Below are 21,919 nucleotides of genomic sequence, written 5' to 3' on the forward strand. Positions count from 1 at the left end.
CAGAAGCAGTTCACCACCTTGATGGGAGGCGATATGTCCCTGCCATGCACAGAAAGCTCCATCTAGGAGAGAGCAAAAACAACAACAAAAGGAACTAGAACAATTTATCATCATTGTGACTCTTGCAAGAAAAAGTAGATATTGTGTGCTAGAACTGGGCACAACTAGGAACTGGAAGACACCCATTTCAGTGGCATTAAGTAGGGGGTGATATTATTTAACATTTCAGGTAGTCTGGGCCAGTGGTATCTTGGGAACACGAGGGGGACCTTCTGGGATACACCAAGACATGCAACCTGCGGTCAAGGTTAACCCAAGACAGGCAGGCCAAAAAGAGTCACATGAAAAGCAATCCATTTGCTATGTTACATGTTAAATATTTCTCATTTTTCTTCAGCAGCGGATTGCAGACTTAGAGTGAGAGGCAAACAGACGTACCCAAGTAAGGTGGATAGGTCAATATGCCAGACAACGTTGCTCTTCCAAAAAACGGTATGCTAAAAGAAACGTCTCAAACACTGAGTGTCTGGAGAAATTACCCAACTACCTAGGCTTGGGGAAGGCAACTCTGACCATGGATGTATCTGGAGCAGCTGAAGATGCTGCTACCCTCTGCTACTTGTCATTATCTGCCGAGTAGTGGTTACATCCCTATAGTCATGCGGCATCACATGAGCTTCTCCTTCACCCCCTTCGGACAACGTGGCTGGGTTACTCAAACCGCTGTCGGTGAATTCTCAGGCCAGGCTGGCTGCCTGGGAGCTGGGTACGGGAGTGCTCCTGGCTCCCCTTACAGAGGCTCTGCACCAGCAGAGCAGCTGGGAAGGGCCAGAGGAGTGGCAGGGATACACTCCAAATGCATTTTCCAAAAAGGACACTTCTCTGCTGCCTACAGTTATAGCTCTCTGGGATATGAGAAAACATCAAGGTCAAAAACTACACAAGCAACAAAGAAAACAGATGAGTATGTTCTCAAAAGCTATAGCTTATGCTGACGTTGAGGACTGGGTTAAAACACATACCCAAACACACAAATTCATCCCAGGCACGCTGAACCAAGGAGGGAAACCGGTTCTCCCTCCCTGCCGAAAGAGCAGCATGAAATTAGAATTCCTAATGCTGAAAAACTGCTGAAGGACCGAGAGCCAATTAACAGCCAATTTCTCCAAGCTGCATTTCAAATGTGATACAGGAGAATGACAATTATAGGATAGCGCACATCAACAGACAACTGCGCTGATGAACCCGCCGCTTGCTACAAACTGTGACAGAGTCCTCAGCCCTGACATCTGCTTACAGCGGAAAGCCCTGGCACGGAGATGGCCAGTGACAACAGCTAGAGAGAAGGATGCAACTGGTAAGCACGGTGCAAAAAAAAAGGAAACAAAAAAAAATCAGGACGGCAAAAGACTGACAGAATTGCTGTGGGGCTCCTAGCTGGTGGAATATTCATTCCCTTCGTACTATATCTATCCATCGATCAGATTAAAAACCCATCCACTGGAATGAAAATTGAGCTCAACTTACCCAGGATATTAAAGCATGTAGCGGAGCTGACGTCTGGTCTGATCTGATCACTTCTCATGCACGGCAGGAACAAAAGCAAACTTTAAAAAAAAAGCAAAACAAAAGGTACCAAGAAAAATCCATGTTGGAAGACTAAACACGATTGCGGTGGCAATTTCAGATCAATATCAATAATAGATTTCATGGACTCTGAGATGCCTATCCAGCAATTCAGAATTGACATGTTATAGGCTAGTTGACTCTCCACCAGCCACTTCCCGCAGAGGAGTTAACTAGAGGAGCAGAAAGCAGAGGTGGGGGGAATTCTCTGCAAGGTGAAAAAGCAAAAAAAATTATCTTCCCATACGCACCTTCAGAGAGATAAGCAGCTGACATCAGAAATAAAATATAAAGGAAAAAGTGGTGTGAAAACAGGAATTAAGTAGTTAACGTTACGAAACAGGTAGCTTTTGAAAGAAGCCTCAAGTAAAATACCTTCCAAGTTCATAGGCACTGCCCAGAAAGCTGCTGTCAGCTATAATGACGAAGGAAAAACATGGACAGGAAGAGAGATATGGGAACGTATCAACAAACTTTTGAAAGGTGCTAAGCAGACCAACGCTATTAAAAACATTGGCTTTTCCAGAGAAATTACAGTTCTAGCTCAGCTCCTCAACATCTCGCACCACGATGGCCTGAAAGATGCAGTAACAACAGCTCGAGGGAATGCCGCCAGTGAAAACCAACTCGCAGAAAATGTCAAAACTTGGAAACGACGAGATGACTGATAAAAATCCCCAAATTCTTCCAGGCCAGCAAAAGCGTACAGAACAAAAGGAAAATTAGCTCAGGCTAAAAATAGCAGATAAAGATGATTTAAGAAGACATTATGCTCCTTTCAACGGTAAACAAAAAGTCTCCTCCAGCATCAGCTTTACCACAGAAAAAGGAAGCAGCAAACCTTTAGTTAACCCACAGTTTTCCAGGTCAACATCCAACGGTAGCAAAATCTAATAGATCCAATGGAAAATGCTCTCTCAATCTCTCTTCCTTAATCGTATGGTTAGGATAACTTCCAGTACTGCTCCCGCTGGAGCCTTCAGGTGTTAAAATATGAACCAAAATAAAATATCACATTCAAGGTATATCCTGTAAAGTTAAACTAAACACAGATTTGAACAACTGGTCTTAAAACAGGTACCACTGCCCAACGAGGAGGCACTCTCTTGCCTCAGAAGGCACCAGAAGAGACCTCACCGTGAGATGCGAGAAGAATAATCCACTGCCGCTGCTCAGTTCAATAGCACATCAAAAGAGCGTGGATTGCTGATAAACCTGTCTTCTCTGAGCGGCAACTCAACCAATATACAAGTAAAGATTAAAGCATGTGTGGGACTGAAAACCTAAAAAAACTCCTGTCCGGCATTTCCAGTTCATAACTGGCTATAAAATCAAAGGCTCAACAGTCCGAAGTCAAACATTTCATAAGAAGAGAGGAGAATACAAAGACATGAAAAATTCACCCAATTTTTCAGTAAAAAACAAACCAATGGACACAGAAGGGACGCATGCTGGCAAGATTTGGTCATAGAAGAGGGGGTATAGGAGGTGACTCAAGAATTATTTCCAGCATAGCGTTTGGCAAGAAAAACTGAAAATCTGAAACCACTGATAGACATCTGAACGCCTTCAAAACAAATTCTCTGGGAAATAAGTGAATTCATTGAATAAACACCAAGAGCAGTCAAAATTGAACAATTTATTATTTTTAAGGTTTTCCAGAAAAAGATGAAAATATGTAAAATCTGTCATACTGACAAGGCCAAAACATCTGCCAACATCTATTCTGGTAGTTAAGCCACTGGAAAAATATGCAGAAAAGCATGACAAAAAAAATAACCCCGTGGTACTTGAGAAGTTAGCAGATTTGGCAATTAAGCAAGACGTCACACAAAGAGCGGCCTGCTCTAGATATAGACATAACAAACTAGAGGACACCAAAGATTGCTGTCTTTGATGGCACAGGAAAGAAGAAGGCTTAGATAACCCAGTAAGTACGGCATTAGCTTCAGATTGAAAAGATGTATCTGGAACTTCGGGTACATCTGTTTCCTTTTCCATGCATTTAATTTGGTCATTCAGAAGGACTGTCTTCGGGAGCTTGAACAATGTCTAGCAAAACTGGATCCATAATGTTGGTTGTTTCCTAATTGCTCTTGTAATACACATGAGAATATTACCCCTTTGCCAAAAAGCTGAAGCCTCCAGCGACCTGCAGCTCACCTTCATACTGGAGAAGAAATCAAGAAGATATATATTTTAGACTAACATATTATAGGCTCTTACAGAGCACTCCTTTCCTTCCCATCATTCCAGCTCCAAATTAGTAAGTGGATAACAGATCAAATTGAATAACTTTCTAAAATTTGATGCAACTCAAATGGTTGTTCTACTTTTTACCAGGCTATCTTTGCCAAAACATAATTTTGTCCCCACATGAGTGCAAGAAAGCCTTTCTTTTTAAGCACACCCCCATTCATTTCCTAGCTAAATGGGAGATGCTGTGATCGGATAACGTCTCTCATCACCGAGCTATAGGAAGCAGTGAATGAGGACGGCAGATTGCTCACTGCAATTACAGAGCGCTACATCACAGTGAGGCCAGCTCACACGTCCTTACCTTTCCGCTACGGGTTAAGCATCTTTTTAGGACACAAGGCCAAGAGCAAAGCACCTTTTCTTTTCTTAATTTCTTCCCATCTTTTACTTCTTCAAGGGTCAGAATTACAACTGGGAAGTCTGGAGCTGTGCTCCGGGGAGCCTGATCCCGCATCTTCCTGGCTCATGCAGCTCGATGCTGATCAGCTGCTATTTAGTAGCATTGGTGACAGAACAGCATTTCCATCGAATGATTATATGTTACTGTGCAAAATTATTTTCAAAAGGACAGGTAAAGAGCAGGCGCAGGTGTCAGCTGATAAAATGATTACTCACCAAATGGATCACAAGCAGAAAAACAGTCACCCGTGACAATACAGTGGCCCATTTCTACAACGTATATAAGCCAGCCCAAACATTTCCCTCAGAGCATTTCATTAAATCTAGGGTCAAAAAGCTAGAATTGAGTGCATTTCTATATTTCAGCTGGTGAACGCTGTCAGGATCCGAAGACAAACCACTTCTTCCAGACAATTTAGATTTTATAATATTTGCTGGTTTCCCCAAAGATGAAAGACCGCTGCTGTTTTAAATCACTGCTGCGCACAGTCTGCTTTGTACACGTTTAGCAGAGACACGTTTACAGCCCCGTCGGCGTTCGGAGGGCGCAAACGGGGAGGTGAGCCCCAGCTGCGCACTTGCGCTGTGACACAGCTGCTCGGTTTTCACACCGTCTGCTTTCACCTGCGTTATTTTTCCGCATTTTCCGCTATTTCACACGTTTTTACGGTATCTCACTTCAGTTCAAACGCAGAAACTACTTATTAATTTTACCTATTTCTGTCAAGTCATTCCACAGGCTCCTAAGAAAATAACTGCATTTTTTCCAGCTACAGGAAAAAATACTACATTTAAAAAGGTTTTCATGGCTGCAGATCTTGATTTTTTACCTGTTGTTCCATCTTTCACTGTACTGAGAAATGGATATGGCCAGATTGTACAGGTAGGACTTCTTCCCAGCTCCCATATCCCTGCTTACCCCAAAGTTTTTATTTGGTCATCGAAGTGCTATAGAGACTCTTCTGACAGACAGCAGGACAACTGTTTTTCCTCTTTAGTTTCAAGCTTGAATATTTTTAAACGGAATAGTCTTCCCACGTTTGCTTTTTGTGGATAGTCACTTCCTTTTCCTCAACACAGCAAAGAGGAAAAAAAAACCCAAATTACCACCAGCTTTTTTCTGACCCATTAAACGATCCCAGCAAACACTGGTTTTTAGAAAGAGTTTGGCAGAACATCTTATTGGTTCACACAGCCTAATGTGGCACGGCACGACATTTCGTAGAGTTTTAATTACTAGCTTAGCTCAGCCACTTTGTGTTTAATACTGCAAGAGGGAACTGTTTTCCCTCTTTCGTAACTGTTGCTATGATATTTACAGTATATTTGAAGTCAGCCTCCAACAGCCTACTTCATGTGACCTAAATATTATCCTTTCACTATAAAATTCTAGGAACTAGCGCACTGAAAATAGCTGGAGGAAAGAATAGTTTCCCAATTTCCAAAAAAAAAAAAAAGTCCAGACATTAAATTACCAAGACTCTGTCTGTGAAAGTGTGATTTGAAAACCTCTTAAAAAAAAAAAAAATTAACCTGCGATTCTCTTTGGTGTAACACAATCATTTCAATTTGGGGCTCTGGTGAGAAGTTACTATCTCCCCCTCATATATTTTTACATATATATAAATATATATAGTCATATTTATATATAAAATCTATTTACTTATTATTTAAATTAGCACTATTTGTATCAGAAAGAGAACAGCAGGAGTTTCCCACCCCTAAAATACTGCTTGTCAAAAACGCTGTCGAAGAACGACAGACCTTCAGAGCTCCGGTGATTTTGCTGCAATATATTTGTGCATAAACACCGTCGACAAACCACCCCGGGAAAAAATAATACGTACGCAGCAACCACCTAGAATTACTGTACATTTACTACCTATGTTCCTATTCAGACTCTATTTCAGACGAACGCAGTGCTCAAGGACCCAGCGGGATGACTCTCAACAGCCGCAACAACACCACCACCAAAACCTCAAAACATCTGGATAAAGTTAAAATACGAAATTAAACCCAGGATGTGCAGGACCTCCCTTCTGAACTCCTGGGCGATTCGGAGAGGTTGAACGTAGCGGTGACAAAACCGTACCAGAGGAACAGCTCTGCTTTCTGACAAAAGGTGATGGCTTTTTAATCCTCGGGGGGTATTCAGATTTTCATTAGTGCTCTGCACTTATTATTTTTATGTTAATCGTCTGGGACCAACCACTGCCATAGCTCCATATACAGCGCAGAACGGGCACTTCCTTCGCTAAAAAGCCAGGCAAAATAACCAAGATACGCTGGGGTGGGGAAAAGAGACCCTGCACAACGAAATGGCAGCAAGCCCCACGTCGCTGACTTATCGTTTGTTTATTTCCCCGCTTAATTGTGTTTTGCTTTTTCTGAGGCTGGACAAAAGAAGGGAAAAATGACCCAGCAGGAGGGACGAGGGCAGGTCTGAAACCCATGGTAACACGCGAGCGACGGATATTGTGCGAGGAGAAGGCAAGAAGAAAGGACTCCAAGGGCGCTTTTTGCAGGAGCGGCGGCAAGCGTCCCTCTCTCCCCGCGCAGAGTCCCGACGGCTGCCTAGGTCCAACGCGTGTCTGTCTGCTCCAGCTGGGATACTCCTCCCCAGGATATTTCTCTTTCCACAACTTAAAACCTTCTGAAGTGCAGTGTCAACCTCGCACAGCTCTTGGTCCTCTTTTTTTTTCCCCCAAAGACACAGTAATTCCCAGTATTTGGGGGGAAAAAAAACCCAGAGAATTCCCGTATTATCCCCACAACAAGTGGTTCGATTACCCATGACCTTAACGGGGCTAAGACTGGATAACTTGCAACCTTTCCCACAATTTCCTCAGGAAGGGATTAGGAATTTACCCGTTTCACAGCTACCGAGGCAGACAGACAGAGAGACCGACCGAACAGATAAACGAATTATCAAAGATGGCACTGGATTAACGCTCACGAGCTAACACCTCAGTCACATGCTCATGCCATTAAAATGCAGCGCCTTGTTTAATACTGAAAACAGCCTTGGCCAGAGATTTACCGTCAACATGACCGTCGGTGGATTGTGGAGCAACACACAAGGGTCCATTCCCCAGCCCATTGAGGGTCCTCCCCCAGACATGATGTGTTTGAGGTAAGAGTCTTTAAGGACTATCTAGTCCTCAGGTAAGAGTCTTTAAGGACTACCCTGTCTTCAGGATAGGGTCTTCTGTTTGTTTGTGGAAATAACGTCATGAGATGATAGGAAGTGCACTATACACCACTGTTTTAAGTCCATCAAGTCAAATGCACCAAAACTGGTCAGCTGCTCCACGCAGAAGCTTCTCCGCATCTTCAGCAGCATTTTCCTACAGAGAACGACTACAGGGACTAGTTCTCCCGCTTCTGAAATTATTGCAAGTCCCGAGATGGAGGGATAACCAACAACATTAAAAATCCTTTAACCGAAGCAGTAGACGGTTAGAAATCCCATGTTCACAGCAAGGTAATAACTCTCCCTTGTCTGAATCTTAGACTAGAAACAGCCCCCGTCACGTACTCAGGAGCTGCTCTGCGGCCCAGAGGACACCATTCACGCAGGCAAAAATTTACAAAACCCAAACTCTTCATAATGGCCACAACCCAATATTGATAATTTTATGGAACCGCATGAAAGGTAAATGATGGAATCTAGCAAAGTAGTTAGTGTTTTTGTAAAAAAAAAAAATTATTGAAAAAAATCCAATCTATTGCTTTAATATTTTTATAAAATTTAGAGCATTAGTTGTCAAAATACTGTAAAAACCTATCACCTGCCATCGCTTGAGAAGATGCTTTCTTTTCCGCTTGAAAAGCGGCCTTTCAAAGCCTCTGTTTATGCTTCCGTTTTGACAAGTTCTGTGGGGTTATTTTATTTCCCCAGTTACCCAAGGAGTGAAATCATTCAAGGTTAAAAAAAAGTTTCCGCGGCTTTTGGCTGAAGAGAATGTCCTTCCCACGTTCCCCTGACATTTTCACAGAAAAAAAACCATCTTTCCGAATAACAAACTTAAAACGAGCTGCTACAACCTGAACCCCTTTGACTGGGTGGGAGAGGGAAGGGGCCCCGGGAACAGAGGGAAATGCAGCAGCCACGCACCTATATCAGGCTGCAGCCCCTCCGCTAGCCGTGCGTGCAGACCCTTCAAATTGCCACCTAAGGGCTCAACTTCTTTAGCGAGCTTGGGAAAAATCTCAGCTCGGCTCGATGACATCCTTTTCTTGTCCTCAAATTGTGCCCTATTTAAAAAGCTACTTTGTTTTGCCCCAGAGACAGCTGTATTTCAGTTTTCTGGATAATGACCACAGGGACCGGATTGTGCAGTGTGACCTCTATTTGTAGCTTACAAAGTGCTTTGGGCTTCCTTAGAAGAGGCGAAAAAAAATAAAAAGAGGAAGGGGCTCTATTTAATTGCTATGCTTAAGTTTTCAAAATTCCAATATTTAATTGGACATCTGGATTTTTTTCTTTTTTTTTTGCTTCTCGAGGGAGAAGCCTTTAAGACACAAACTGGCCTGAATTCACAGGGAACTTATTTCGCAACCTTATCATTTTAGGGTAATTTTCACAAAGTGAAATATTCCATACGGAAGAAAAAAGAGCTTTCGCTTTCCTCTTGATTCTTCTTTCCTATGCTCTCTGTACGCAGCTCTCTTCTAGGAGAACTTAAAACCAGATTGACTCAGAGCGGACATGGAGGGGGAAGGCTTTGTTTAAGAGGTGCTGTGATTTACCGTGGCTCCGTGCCTCCATCTCGGTGCCTTCTCAGTTTGCAAATAAAAGACGCGCCGCCGTGCTGGCCGCTTGCCCGCCCCACAATGCCACCCCAGGCGCTCTCCTCCGTGTCCATCACAGCCATAATAAGGCACCTGAAATAAGAGACCCTGAAATACATACAGACTAGAAACACACCTGCCGAGCAGCCTTCTGCAGTCACTTTTCTGATGGTAGACTTAGGCTAATACCTATTTTCCACTCTCTAGAAACCAAATTTTAGCTTTAGCTTATAAACTACTTAAGGATCTGATCACTAATTTGAAGGCTAAGTAATTTTACTAAGACCTTTCAATTTTTATTTTGTGAATTAAGCATATGCTTATGTTACATTTCCTGCACATCGCTTGCACTTCACAACCTACAGATGTATTTTGTTTGGATTTATCTATGTTTAGCAGCATTTCATGCACAGCAAAAACAAGTTTATCTTAAAGAGACATTCAGAGGTCAGCAGGTAAAATTCTGCTTCCACAGAAGACTAGGAGAGTACACTTAAAGCTCATGCTCCATTTGAGGCTGTAACAAATTTATGTATCAGAAGAGAGATTTATCATAACTCCAGACCAAGAATATGTATTTCAATATAGCTAAATAAATACCATTCATTTTATACAACTGTTCAAACAGAAGTACTCAAAATGGAATAAAAAACCCACAACAACCACCAGCTTTATAACACTTGTATAAAATATATATATATTATTAGCCTTGCAGTATAAATGCCATAATTTCTACGAACACTCAGATTCACAAGCAAGTTATGACCGCACACCAAGTTACTATGCGTCAGCAGGACCAAGTAACCAGGTGTACACTCTTAGTTTGCAGGAAATAAGGGAATTCTTTAAATTGCTTTCATCCAAGCTTAAGTCCCTTGCATTTGCTGCAAGCAAATGAACTGCAGGCTGCATTGCTGGGTTCAAATTCCCACAGTGTCTCAAATTTATGCCCTTCTGCATGCTTGAGAAATCGTGTGTCATATTTCCAAACAAAGAGCTTGCTAGGTAACAGGATGGGGATTCAGCAGGGCTGGGTTCCCGCTGCTTGTTTTGCCAAGTTTTGGGTGATTTGGGGCCAAGTCACAACCTCACCGCAGGCCCCAAACTGAAACGGGGACAGAAAATCCTTCCTTAACACGTCCAATTATCAAAGCACGAGCTAACGTGCTCATACACTTAGTAATGTCTACATTAAACCTACACCTAAAAGCACAATAAAAGTCCCTATCGCCCAAACGTTTTTCAGCCTCCCCTTCCCCGGAAATGCAAATCTGGAAGGCAGAAGCGGATTGAGTGTTTCTGCAGACGTTAGGTCGTGTGCTTGCCTCTTAAAGGCTGCTGCTCTTCGGACTCCGCGGTAAGGATGGGAAACGGAAATAACTGGCGTGTCATCTCCTCAGACCAAAGGAGCAGGAGAGACAGGCCGCTATATTCTAGAGACGCCAGCCTGCCAGAATAAGACCACTCGCAGGTTCCTGTGCTTGCTCTCCTCGTTAGCTCAGTTGATAGCATTTCCTGCAATGAGCGGAGAGAGGACGGAGCCGGATGCCGCGGCCCTACGAGGCTGTCACGCGGGCGTCTAACAACATAACGTGGTGATGCTTTTTGAAGACAAACACTGATGTTAATCCACACCGCGGACAGAGGCAAAAGCCGGAGAAGAGATCTGCGCACAAAGTCTCTCCGGCTGCGTGCAGTAGGGAAGCGCTGCAAATGGCCGTCTCTGCGTAAAACGAAGCAGCAAGCGCAGAGCGCTCAGCACGCCGGAGAAGCTCGCTCGAAACCAGCAGCCGGGGGGAGAACTTCAGCCCTTCCATGAGCCGAATTTGCAATTAAACCAGCAGCCAGACCCACATCAGGCCCAAACTGACACCAAAGGGGTTTCTTTGGGCCTGTTTAAGCGCTGCACATGATGGTTATGGCTCAAGAAGAACCACTACCAACACAAGGTTTGACCTCAAGACTCGGCAGTGAGGGTGGGATCCATCCCACCAAACTTCGGCGTCCAGCAGGACATCATAAACGTACACTGGCCAAGAGAAAAGTCAACCTCAGCCGAAGCTCGGCGCCGGCGATATTCGAAATCGGCACATGCACAGGACAATCTATTTCTTCCTCCTGACTACTGGGGCGCCCTGGGGCGAGGAGCTTAAACGCAGATGTTTGAAGTAAGGAGAGACAAATCCCACCCTCACTGCCACGAACACAAACAGCTTTTATTTTAAGAAAGGCAATCGATGCTAGCATGTGCTCGAGTCACCCTCCCGATCTGCCCCGGCCACCTCACAAGCCCTCCGCGAGCAGAAGCGATCCCTCGCAGCCGGACCTCTGAAACAGCAGGAGACTCCACGCGCTCCCCCAGCCGGAAAAGTTACGCTGTGCCCTGTGTACTACCATCCGCTCTACCACCACAAACCACCATTAGTGAGGCCAATCAGGATGACTAAGGGTATCTGCAAGACTTCATTCATGGAGAAACCACCTACTGCTGAGGGACATGTTTTACGTGCCTTTGTTTCTCCAGGTACGGTGCCAGGCTGGTTTGCTCTGACAATCCAAGGAGGACACAGAGGCTCGCTGCTACTTCTCTGCTGCTTTTGGTCAGCGTAAGGCAAACAGGAACTCAGTAAGACATTCAGGTGTTGAATTTTGACCTACGAATTGAGAAGCAGATTTAAAAAAAAAAAAAAAATACATGGAAGTAAGAGCTCTCACTGAGACCTAGGACAGGCCTAGCCTGAAAAAACGGCTAAGAAGGTACCATCCAGCGAGAGCAGCCTGGAAAGCCCAGGTGATTACCTACCCTGGAGAAACTGTGTGCAGTATCTGACTGTAAAGGACCCATTCAGGGAGCAGCAAGGCTCACTCATATTTATATATTATTCTACTTGCACACAACCAAAATGCAAATAAATCTGCCTCGCTCTTTTCACTTCACCCCACCAGCTGGCAGCTTGCGGTCGTAACCCTAAATCTTTACAGGTATTTCCGAGCCTTTCTTTCAGCTTCGTGCTCCTGGGGTGGCAGCGGTGGCGGGGGAGACGAGGGAATAAATCTGCAGCCTAAATTCTGCCGAGAGAAGAGGACGCTGCCGGCGGGATCGCTGCTGCCGCTGAGGAAGCGCCGCGGCAGGTGGGGCTGTCACTGAGCACGCACGGTGACAAGCTGCTCCTCTCAATCACGCTTTCCCATCAAATCCAGCACTAATCAGGAGCTTGCAAAAAAAGCAGCCCGACTGCTCAGCGAGGTTAAAAATGCAGATGAGATTTTCCTTAAGCTTCGTAACGTTTGGTGGCGGAAGAACCAAGACGCGCACACACAAAAAAAGCCCCAACGAAAGCCCCAACTGCACTGATAAATGTGCTAGGTATGAAAAGGAGCAGACACACAGCACGGCTGCAGCTAGACAGCTTTCTGCGTATATCATATATTCACACATTTCTTAAATGGACCTAAATTTGTCATGCAGTTTTAAGGTAATGTAATCAGCAATCCCCTTCAAGGGGATTACAAACCATGTGGCTACATTCGGGCAGGGTGTTTGCTCAAAAACACCTCCAAAACACCACGTTCTTAGAAACCACAATTACAACAGAATGTTTTTGTCCAAGTCAACGTAAGAGAGGTTTATCCACTCTTTCACAGTAATTAGGTAGATCAGGACTCATGTTTAACACAACACGCAAATGCACAGTTAACAAGTTAACCGTCAAAGAGACATTTCTGTGGCTCTCAGGGAAAGAACATGCCAGTCCTGGCTACTCTCAGTAGAGGAGATGTATATACCAGTAAGAGCAGCCCTGCTCAACTTCACTATTGAAGGTCGTTTAGAGAAGCCCAGAGGTTATAGGTCTTGATAGATCAACACCTAAAGTTTCAAAGAACAGCTAGAGCGAAAAGCAAAAAGTCAAGATATCTTCACCTTCTGAAGGCCAATGAAACATGGGCTTTTTCTACCTTTGGTAATCAATAGCTTTCAATGGCGTTGTGCAGATGTGCCAGAAAACGAGCCTGAGCTGAGGTTTCTGAACAAGTGCACAAGCAAAACCCATGTTCATTAACTAAGCAAACTAAGTAAGGAATCAGAAAGACAACATGGTCGTGAATTACACACCAAAATCTGTCAAAAGTCACCTTTGAGGTAAGGACACCACTTCAAGCATACCTCTAGTAACTCGCTCTTCAAACACTCCTTTGCAAGTTTTCTTCTTTCTGTTGCAGATCTTGGCCCCATCACCGATACAATGCATAAGGAGACTGATATCTAGGAAAAACAGTGTTCTCTCTGTTTGCCCATCAAAAGGACCGTCATGCCACCGTTTAGCCTCTAAGGCTTAAACAAGGAGAACAGAAAACGTGCATCCTGAATAATTTTTCTGCAGATTTATTCCCCCAGATAGCACAGTTCAGTTGGAGACGAATTTTAGAACAGGCATTGCCAAGGTTTAGACTATTTATTATCTCTAATTTAACTGAAAAGACTGACTGACTTAAGATTCATTAACAACTTCCTTATAAAATTTAATTTTGGCTACTTACTTCTGTATAGGGAACATAAAGTAATGTAATTAAAGGAGATGATTGCACTGATTGTAAAATGCAGTCTGCTTGGTTTTCACTGATCACACTGTCTCAAGCCACGATAACGAGTTGTGGGTTAAAACCCACTGCAGGATCTGAAGCGATCACTCTTAAACGACTCTTTCCAAGAAATTAAATTAAAGCCCTCCTCCCGTGCATTACTTCTTGAGTAAAAAAAATGAAAGAAAAAACACCACACATAGTAATGACAGGAGCGCAGGACCCAAGATCATTTACCTGATGGTCTAGTTACTGTCAGCTAACACATCAGACAGGAGATGCGGGGGGGGGGGGGGGGGGAATGGAAGTGTTGAAACTACCAGCATTTTAAAGCCAAAACAAAATGAGAATGACTTTGTCTAATCCAACAATCCTCCCTTTGGTTTGCAAAGCACTTGTTGGTCACATACTACTGCTTTTGCTCCTTCTTTCAAGCTACCAAACTGCATTAAGACATTTATTTAGTGTGCTTTCTGTTTAAGCATCTCTGATAATTACAGATACATATTCATGGATGGAAGGCAAACAGAACAAAATGACAGCAAAAGCAAACAGAGCTAAGTGGGCTTAGTCTACAATATGCAGTAATTTGGGGGGGGGGGGGGAACTACAGAAACATAAGGTAGGAAACAAGCTCCTGAAGGGAAGAAGTGAGCCTACAGCAACCCACAAGTGAGCTGGGAAATCATCAGCTCTGGAATTCCCATTCGGCTGTTGATTATTTTTGGTTTTGTGGGGGTTTAGTGTTTTTTTGGTTTTTTTTGAAGAAGCTGATCCTGTTCTCTGAGCATGTGAACAGAGACAAGTGAATTCCCAAGACCCGGCCAGCTTTTTCTTCACGCAGGTACAATGACAAGACTTGGTACAACCAGGCAGTCCACCCCAGAGGAACTTCAGAGACCTGCTAGAGGAAGGAGAAACCTCAGGCGAGCGACCGAGAGAGAGGAGTCAGCCTGGTCATTGCCTGGGCCAGGGCTGGGGAGCTCGAGCGCGGGAAGAGCAGATCCAGGGGACCAGACAGCGTACCGTGCACACGGCCAATGCAGCTTCTCCTTGAAGGATTTAGACGCTGTGTTAGAGGTACTGGCCATCAACCTACCTCCCAGTTCTCAAAAAACGTCAATTCCACTTAAGCCACTTCTGCTTCCCTTTTGATGAAAGTTGCTACAGATCATTTCTGAAGACACGGAAAAGGGACTGGCAAAAACCTCCAGGGTACTACAATGAGGACAGTATCACTGCCGGTATCACTGCTGTTGCCGAAATGCCTGGGGGAGCTCCTATCTGTTTTGGCATCTCCTGGTATCCTGTTGACTCAGAGGACCAAACTGTTGTAACTTGCTTCTGGGACAAAGTTTCTCTAGGTTTCCTATAAGCTGCCCTTGGAATCATCTACAATGCAATCCTAATGCAGGTTTATACTTGAAGTCTCTCAAATATGTATGGGAACCTTTCCAGCTTGCATAACTGCAATTAGCCTCTAATCAATAAGTTTATTTGTCTGCCTAAAAGTATGTCCAACTTCTATTTCATGTGGGAAGCATTCCTAATCAGGCAGGCTGAAGCAGGTACTCTTTTGGAAAGGTATAATTGTTCTTGGAAGCTTTCCATCAGAGACAGCAGAAACTCCACCACTAACTCTTAATTAAGTGCTCTATTGCTTTGTTTGTTTTTTTTAATTATTTTTCTTTGTAGATAAGTCATTAATAATTGAGTATTTGCTTCTCTGAAAAGCAGTGGTGGCCGTCCATCCAAACACCAGTCAGCAGAGCTACTGCAGCTGGCCTGCAAGATACTGGTTCCTCCAAACCAAAATTTCACCATTTTTTGGCAGGGGGAAATGTGGGGTGTGCAACCCAGAGGCTTGTGCTCTGAAAACCAATGCACGTGGTCCAACGATGCACATTGCTGCAACTGGCTATTTGTTTTTGCCTCTGAACAACAACAGCCACTCACAACCTTCAGGGATACCAGACATACTCTGAAGACTGGTAACTTTGTCTGCAAACAAAGTGACGTCCCAGTGTCAGCCGTCTAGGAAAGATATACCTCCAGGAGCAGGTGCCCACTGCCGCGTGAATAGACAGTGTGTCTCCCTCTCATATTGCACCACTTTCCCTCCTGTTTTTATTAAAAAAACCACACACACACACACACACACACACACACTAATTAGGACCTAAGCATGCATGCAAGAGAAGCAGTTCTTCTGTTTGATAACCTGCTTGCACATTTCAGACTAAGGCAGGGCTTGCACATAAAACTGCTGTGCAATGCAACGATGGTGAAGTGCTCCCTTGTAAAAGGCAAAGTGAATTTTGGGTATGGTTGTTTCGAAAATTAATACTGTTCTAGAAGTGAATCAGACCTCCTTCTCCAACGCACAGAAAACGTATTTCAGACCAGCTTTTCTGGTCAATCCTACTGAGCTGTTGACCCTAATAAGTTTAAATGGCCCCTTGGAGACAGGCCTGCAAGTGTGGGTAAGGCAGAGAGGAAAGAGACAGGGAGATGCTTTTTTCAATCAGTTTTTTGGATTTTTTTTCCTTTTCTTCCCTTTTTTTTAATTGGCTGTATCATTTGACACTTCGGTACCCACACGCTATCTATTGGACGCAGTGTGCGGCTAATCTAATCTAAAGCAGCGCTGGGAGCACCGCTGTGCTATGGAAGTGCTTAACAACGCAAACATGATTAGCCACATAGGTGGAGCTTTACCCGCTGGTGTCTTGGGCGAGAGCTTTAATGGCGCGGCAATGACAACGTGGCCTCCTCCTTCAAATCCATCTTACCAACGCTTACTTCAGACTCGTTGGCTTTAATCTCGCTGCCTGCAATGCTCCCCCCCCCCCCCCAGCTGGTTAACGTGTAGCCTCATCATGCACTAATTATGGCCATTTAATGAAAAGAAGAAAAACAGATTGATTAATAAAAGCCTGTGCTTTGTTATGTTTTTGGCAAGTCAAGCCGCACTAAGGCGCGCTTGCACAATATTAAGAAGCCATAAAACACGTGTGTGCAGTAAGCACAGAAATATCCTTTTGCCACATATCATATAGCAACAGACATTGATTCAAAGCACAAGCGGTAACCCACAATTCAAATCCCTCAATCCCACCTAGCAATTAAGTATATGCATGTTTAATAAAGCACTCAAGGCTATGAGTCAGGAACACCCCAGAAATATGGGAGAAGAGAAAGAACCTCTTAGAAAAGCATAACCCAGGTGGGGCAAAAAATAAGGGCCTGCAAAAGTCAGAAATGCAAAGAATTGCACCCTCCGCCTGTGACCTCAAAATGGTGGCAGGCGACCATGAGGCGCCCACCGGCAGCTAGCTCTCTCTAAAAGTTTCCTCAAATTACTTCTGCAAACAGTGCCTGAAGGGTTGGGTGGCATTTAGCTCTTCAGACCAGCTAAGGCAATAATGTGAGTCAACCTCATACCACGTAACGCCGGCGTTAAGCCTTTGGGCGTACCCACAGTGCAGGAGGTATTTCCAGAAGTATGAGCAGGCTTTAGCCAAGGTGAAGGCATGTGCATTTAAGGGCTATCCAGAACGTCAGGCCAACCTCTGCCCTGAGGGCTCACTGAAGACACCAGCATCCAGATCTCAATCATCACGAAACAGGTTGCAGTTGCCTCCTCAAAACGCAAGTGGCTCAGCAGCTATGAACAGCATTGGGCTGCAAACCGACTTAGAAGTTTTAAATTAAAGAAAGAAAAAAAAAAAAAAAGATGAAAAGTTCTCAAAGAGGATTTAAATACGGGCAGCGAGTCAGCACTTCACTCCCTGCAATCCTTTCCAAGAGAGATTAGGGCACCAGGGCTCAATACCTTGGAAGTTAAAAAAGCCACAGCGAATGTTGATTTTCTCTCCCAGAACAGCGGTCGCAGAAGATAAGAGGCACAAGTACTTATGTTTTAAACCTGAATAACGCAAGTAGTTAAGGAGATACTGTCAATGCACGTATTGAAGAGATACTGCCAAACTTACGTCAGAGTAAGAGTGAAAACCTTTCAGCTAAAGATTTTTCCTTTTTTTTTTTTTTTTTAATTTTGTGGAGCTTAAGTATATAAATACATACACCCACACGAGTTAATTGCACTGATGTCTGCAACGTGAAACCAAGCCCTAGGACAAACTGACATTACTGGGGTCTGATTCTCAAGCTGAACAAGTCCCTCCTGAATTTCCAAGAAAACAGGCTCAAAATGAACGCACTACGAATACTCGTTGCTTACAAAAAACTGGGCATCTCAGAAAATGTAGCCTCGCCTATTATAGCTTAAATATGACGTTTTGTCTAAAATAGAAGCTAACAGGAGTCCTGTAGCGTCCAATGAAAATACTTAAAAATACTTGCAGAGTCCTGCCAATCCAGCGTGCCCATGGAAGCAGTGCGTGCTTTAATCGCTTCAAACCCAACCTCAAGACCTTCGCCATTCGAACGGCCACGTTCACGATCCTTTTATTCACCCAGACGCGCGGGGAGAGCAGATTTACGACCCTAAAAACAGCCTTTCCCATTTCCCCCAGCCCGCAAAAAGGAAACCCTGCTTCCCCCGGTCTCAGCGCTGATGAAATAAATAAATGAGGAGGGGAATTACGTGGTCCCTCTGCCACCAGACTAAGCCTGCGGCAAAGAAGTTCTAAGATACCTTAATCCTCCCAGCTGCCTCCCGTCATGCTGTGCCTCTGCGATGCTCAGCCTGCTCCCCCGGTCCGCTGCAATGATGCCAGCTGGCCTTTCTTAGCCAGGCCTTTTTCTTTTCCTTTTTTCTTATTTCTTTTTTTCTTTAAACACAAATTTAAAAAAAGCAGAACCACCCCCCAAATACAGTATTTCATTCCAGTGCTGCTTCTTACCAAATTGTGACTTATATAATAATTAATCATAATTCAAGCAGGCAGAGCATATGAACAATTATTTAAACATTTTAAAACAAAGTGGGTTGCTGGCTCTTTACAATGCTGACATATTTAGCACCCAAAACAAATCCTTTTACTGCTGTCTTTTAAAACAAAAGGCGCACATTTTCGACAAGCGGGATCTCATATTGCAGCACTCTCTTTTCCACCCCTCTGCAGGAAAAAGCTATTTTCAGTAACAGAAAGTGCTGGGACAGACAACTATAAAAGTGGGTTTGCTGGGTGGAAAAAAAAAAATTAGCTGCATACCCAGTTGCTGAAAAATCCCTATATTCCTTTCACTAAGGATTTTAAAAATCGAAGAAAAGAGAAAAAAAATCCAAGTGGAAAATGATAAATATTTCCCTTCTACCACCATGCAACATTAATAAGAGACAGACTTATTTTTAGCCCATTTTCTTCGAATACAAATAGCTCTTAGAATATATTTTCTAGTGGTTAAACTACTATTACTGTAACTTCTTTGCTCACACTGGTAACTATCTACTTAGGCATTCTGGCCGCACGGGGAGAGCAGATCTCTATTTTTCTTTACGTTGCAGAGTCTTCTGGAGCAAGTAGGTTTATTTTCTATCCAGTAAGGCAAAATCACGTGGGAAAAAAGAAGTTGTGGGAGAGGGGTAGAAAGGGAAGAACACGTCATGTGCACACAGCAAGCTCCTCATCACTGTGGGAAAGCCCCCAACTTCGTAGCCCTGGGACAGAGGCTGAAAGAATGATTTTAGAAGACCAGCACTCTGCTCGACTCTATAGGTCAAATCATTTCCACAGACCCCGTTTGGTTTCTGTTGTGTTATTCATTTACACAGAATAAATACAGCTCATAAAAAAAAAAAAAACAAAAAAACAAAAACTAGAGGCTAGATCAAGATACAAATGGAGACACCTTAGTGAATAGGTTTTAGGAATTCAGACACCAGTGACATTCACAAAAAAAATCCCAATATAATTTTCTCCCAGCTATCTGCCTCTACGCTGCTTAAGTTTCCAATGATGGGCATGAAAACAAAAGCGCAGCTGGGTCCAGATGTTGCCAAAAGGCTAATCCAATAGCTCCAACCCTATGAGATTCTTACACTACTCTTCCGCTTATGCTTTGGACAAAAATGGGTAGCTGCCTTTCCCATTTAGTGTTTTCACCATGCAATGTGAGAAACTCCACATTCAGTTCTTCCCCTGACTGATTTAGCTCAAGGACCTGAGCTCAGGCCTCCTGACAAACTTTATGCAATATGAAGGCATCTAATTTGGATCTTTGTATTTTAGTGGTTGGCAGTTCACCTGACAGCTCAGCAGTGAAACATGCAGCAGTCCACAAGCAAAGATGCCTTGCAAGCCTAGCTTAGCCGACCTGGCAATTGAGCACACAGTTAAATGCTGACCACCCATCATAGCAAAACAAAACAAAGACGTGCACGTGGAAATAATGTGGAAAAACCTCCTCTTATGCAGCAATATTAACCTTAACACAGCCCTTGGCTTTCCTTGGAAACCTTGCTAAATGAGCTGTTTTTCCAGAATGCCTGAAGAATTCTCAGCCAGAGACCAAGAGGGCAGAGCATGTATCCCTCTGGAGTCAGTCCAGATGTCTCCCCTCGATAACAACGGGAACATCCATCTCCGTAGCCTTCAGTGACTGCGGCGTGGCTTGAGAAGTATTGCATCCTCTGCGGCTCAGTGAGACACAGATGACTCTTCCAGAGAGTTATGACACCCCATTGCTCTTTGTGCTCGAGCTATCCCAAGTTACTAATCAATCTGTTTTACCACGGGTTCTAAAATTAACTTGTGCTTCTCCTAAAAATACTGGAAGGACTTCAGCATTTTAGAGTGAGGTTGTAATACCCTGCAAATAAAAAGTTCAGCATGAAAGAGAGCTATTTGTACACCCTATAACTTGCCAGCAGTATGTAGTTAATGGAACACTAGGACCAGGCACAACCAACCCATTCGATCTGGTTTTGCTTACTGTATTTCTCAGGATAAAGAAACTTTTTTAAAAAGAATTAAGACTGCTAAATGTATACGTCAACAGTATTCCTAATAGAACCAAAAGAGTTTGGGGATAAAATTCAGAATAAACTTATTGGAAGCGTGTGCCAGCCAAGATGTGGCCCACAGCAATTAATAAGATAAAGGAAAGCACCAACTTCGGCCAAGCTTACCAGGCCAACGCAAAAGAATGCAGCTCTGAGCACGGGTTTTGCAAACACCTATGTCAAGCACACAAGAGCCTGATGGAGGGCCACGCTCTCAATCTGCAGGTCAGATGCAGCTATCAGATGTATTAGCAAGGTTGAGGAGCAACATTCAAGTACCAGAAAATGCGACTTCTTCCTTGGCGTCCTGGCTACCAGAAACACTAGGAGCTTCTACCGCTACTTCATGTTCTTGGGGCGTTCTTCCCATTGCCACTCCTGTGGCACTCCTTTTCTCTGCTAAAACCCTCCGAGGCTGTTTGGCTCTGCATCACTGCAACTAACTTCCTTGTAAGGTAAGAGCGGTGCAATTCGTGTTTTACTGTTATCCGAAAAACTTGCTGAGATAGCTAGGAGGACATAGATGTGGGACTGTAAAGTGCCGAAGTCCGATTAAAATGCAGGCCAAGGAATTATGTAGTTTCTTTCCTATACTTCTTACTTTTATACATGTGTAAAAAATTCATTGGTCAAGAAAGAAACCTTCTTTGGTATGAAGGGGGCAGGAACCCCCCCCCCAATTGTTCTCTAATGATTAATGCATTTGCTAAAACGATCTCCCCTGTCTCCTCGACGCAGGCACGTCGTAGCCTCTTCTGCCGCAGAGGTTCAGCGTGCATCCGTGACACCCACCAGCGCGTCCTTCCCGCAGTCAGCAGCACAGACGTGCTGCAGATGCAGCCGCTGGCTTTCCAAACGGCAGCCCACGCGTTTCTCCTATGGTCAGTTTTCACTAATGCTATTCATAGCCTCGGGGACAGTGGCGGAGCTGGCAGGAGTCGCACTGATCTCAGCTCATACCTTCTGGGAAGGCCACGAGTAACAGCGGAGGCAGCTGCTCATGGGTGGAATAGGGAAAAGGCAGAGCAGCACGGCTCCCCTCCCAGCGCCGCGCTGGGAAGCAAAGGGCAGCTCACGGCTGGGCTCAGCGGCACCGGGCGCTCGGCAGCACCTCTGACATTTCCCCCAAAAAATCAAACCTGAATCCCCGTGTGACCGGGCTGTGACTGAAGACCAAGCCCATGGCAGGCAGCTGCTTCTCAGCCAGGGGGAGAACTTAAATTACAGCTTTACACTTAGATCCAGCCAATAAGTGTATTGGTTCCGATCTGAACACTTCTTGTTTCCTCT

The 21,919-nt window shown here is 44.2% G+C and overlaps 1 protein-coding gene across 6 annotated transcripts in view; it reads right to left on the bottom strand.

The window, feature by feature from the left end:
* KLHL29 (kelch like family member 29) overlaps positions 1–21,919 on the bottom strand; it is a 374,292-nt gene that overhangs the window by 330,431 nt on the left and 21,942 nt on the right. For 2 of the 6 annotated variants that reach the window (XM_064508353.1, XM_064508355.1), the window contains exon 2: positions 1,528–1,607. The exons of the other annotated variants lie outside the window; for them this stretch is intronic. In XM_064508353.1, the coding sequence (XP_064364423.1) occupies positions 1,528–1,585 (58 nt within the window). In that variant the 5' untranslated portion in view covers positions 1,586–1,607. The remainder of the gene's footprint in view (positions 1–1,527; positions 1,608–21,919) is intronic. 6 annotated transcript variants of the gene reach the window in all.

Source organism: Dromaius novaehollandiae, chromosome 3 (genome assembly GCF_036370855.1).
Source record: "Dromaius novaehollandiae isolate bDroNov1 chromosome 3, bDroNov1.hap1, whole genome shotgun sequence".
Lineage (NCBI taxonomy): Eukaryota > Metazoa > Chordata > Aves > Casuariiformes > Dromaiidae > Dromaius > Dromaius novaehollandiae.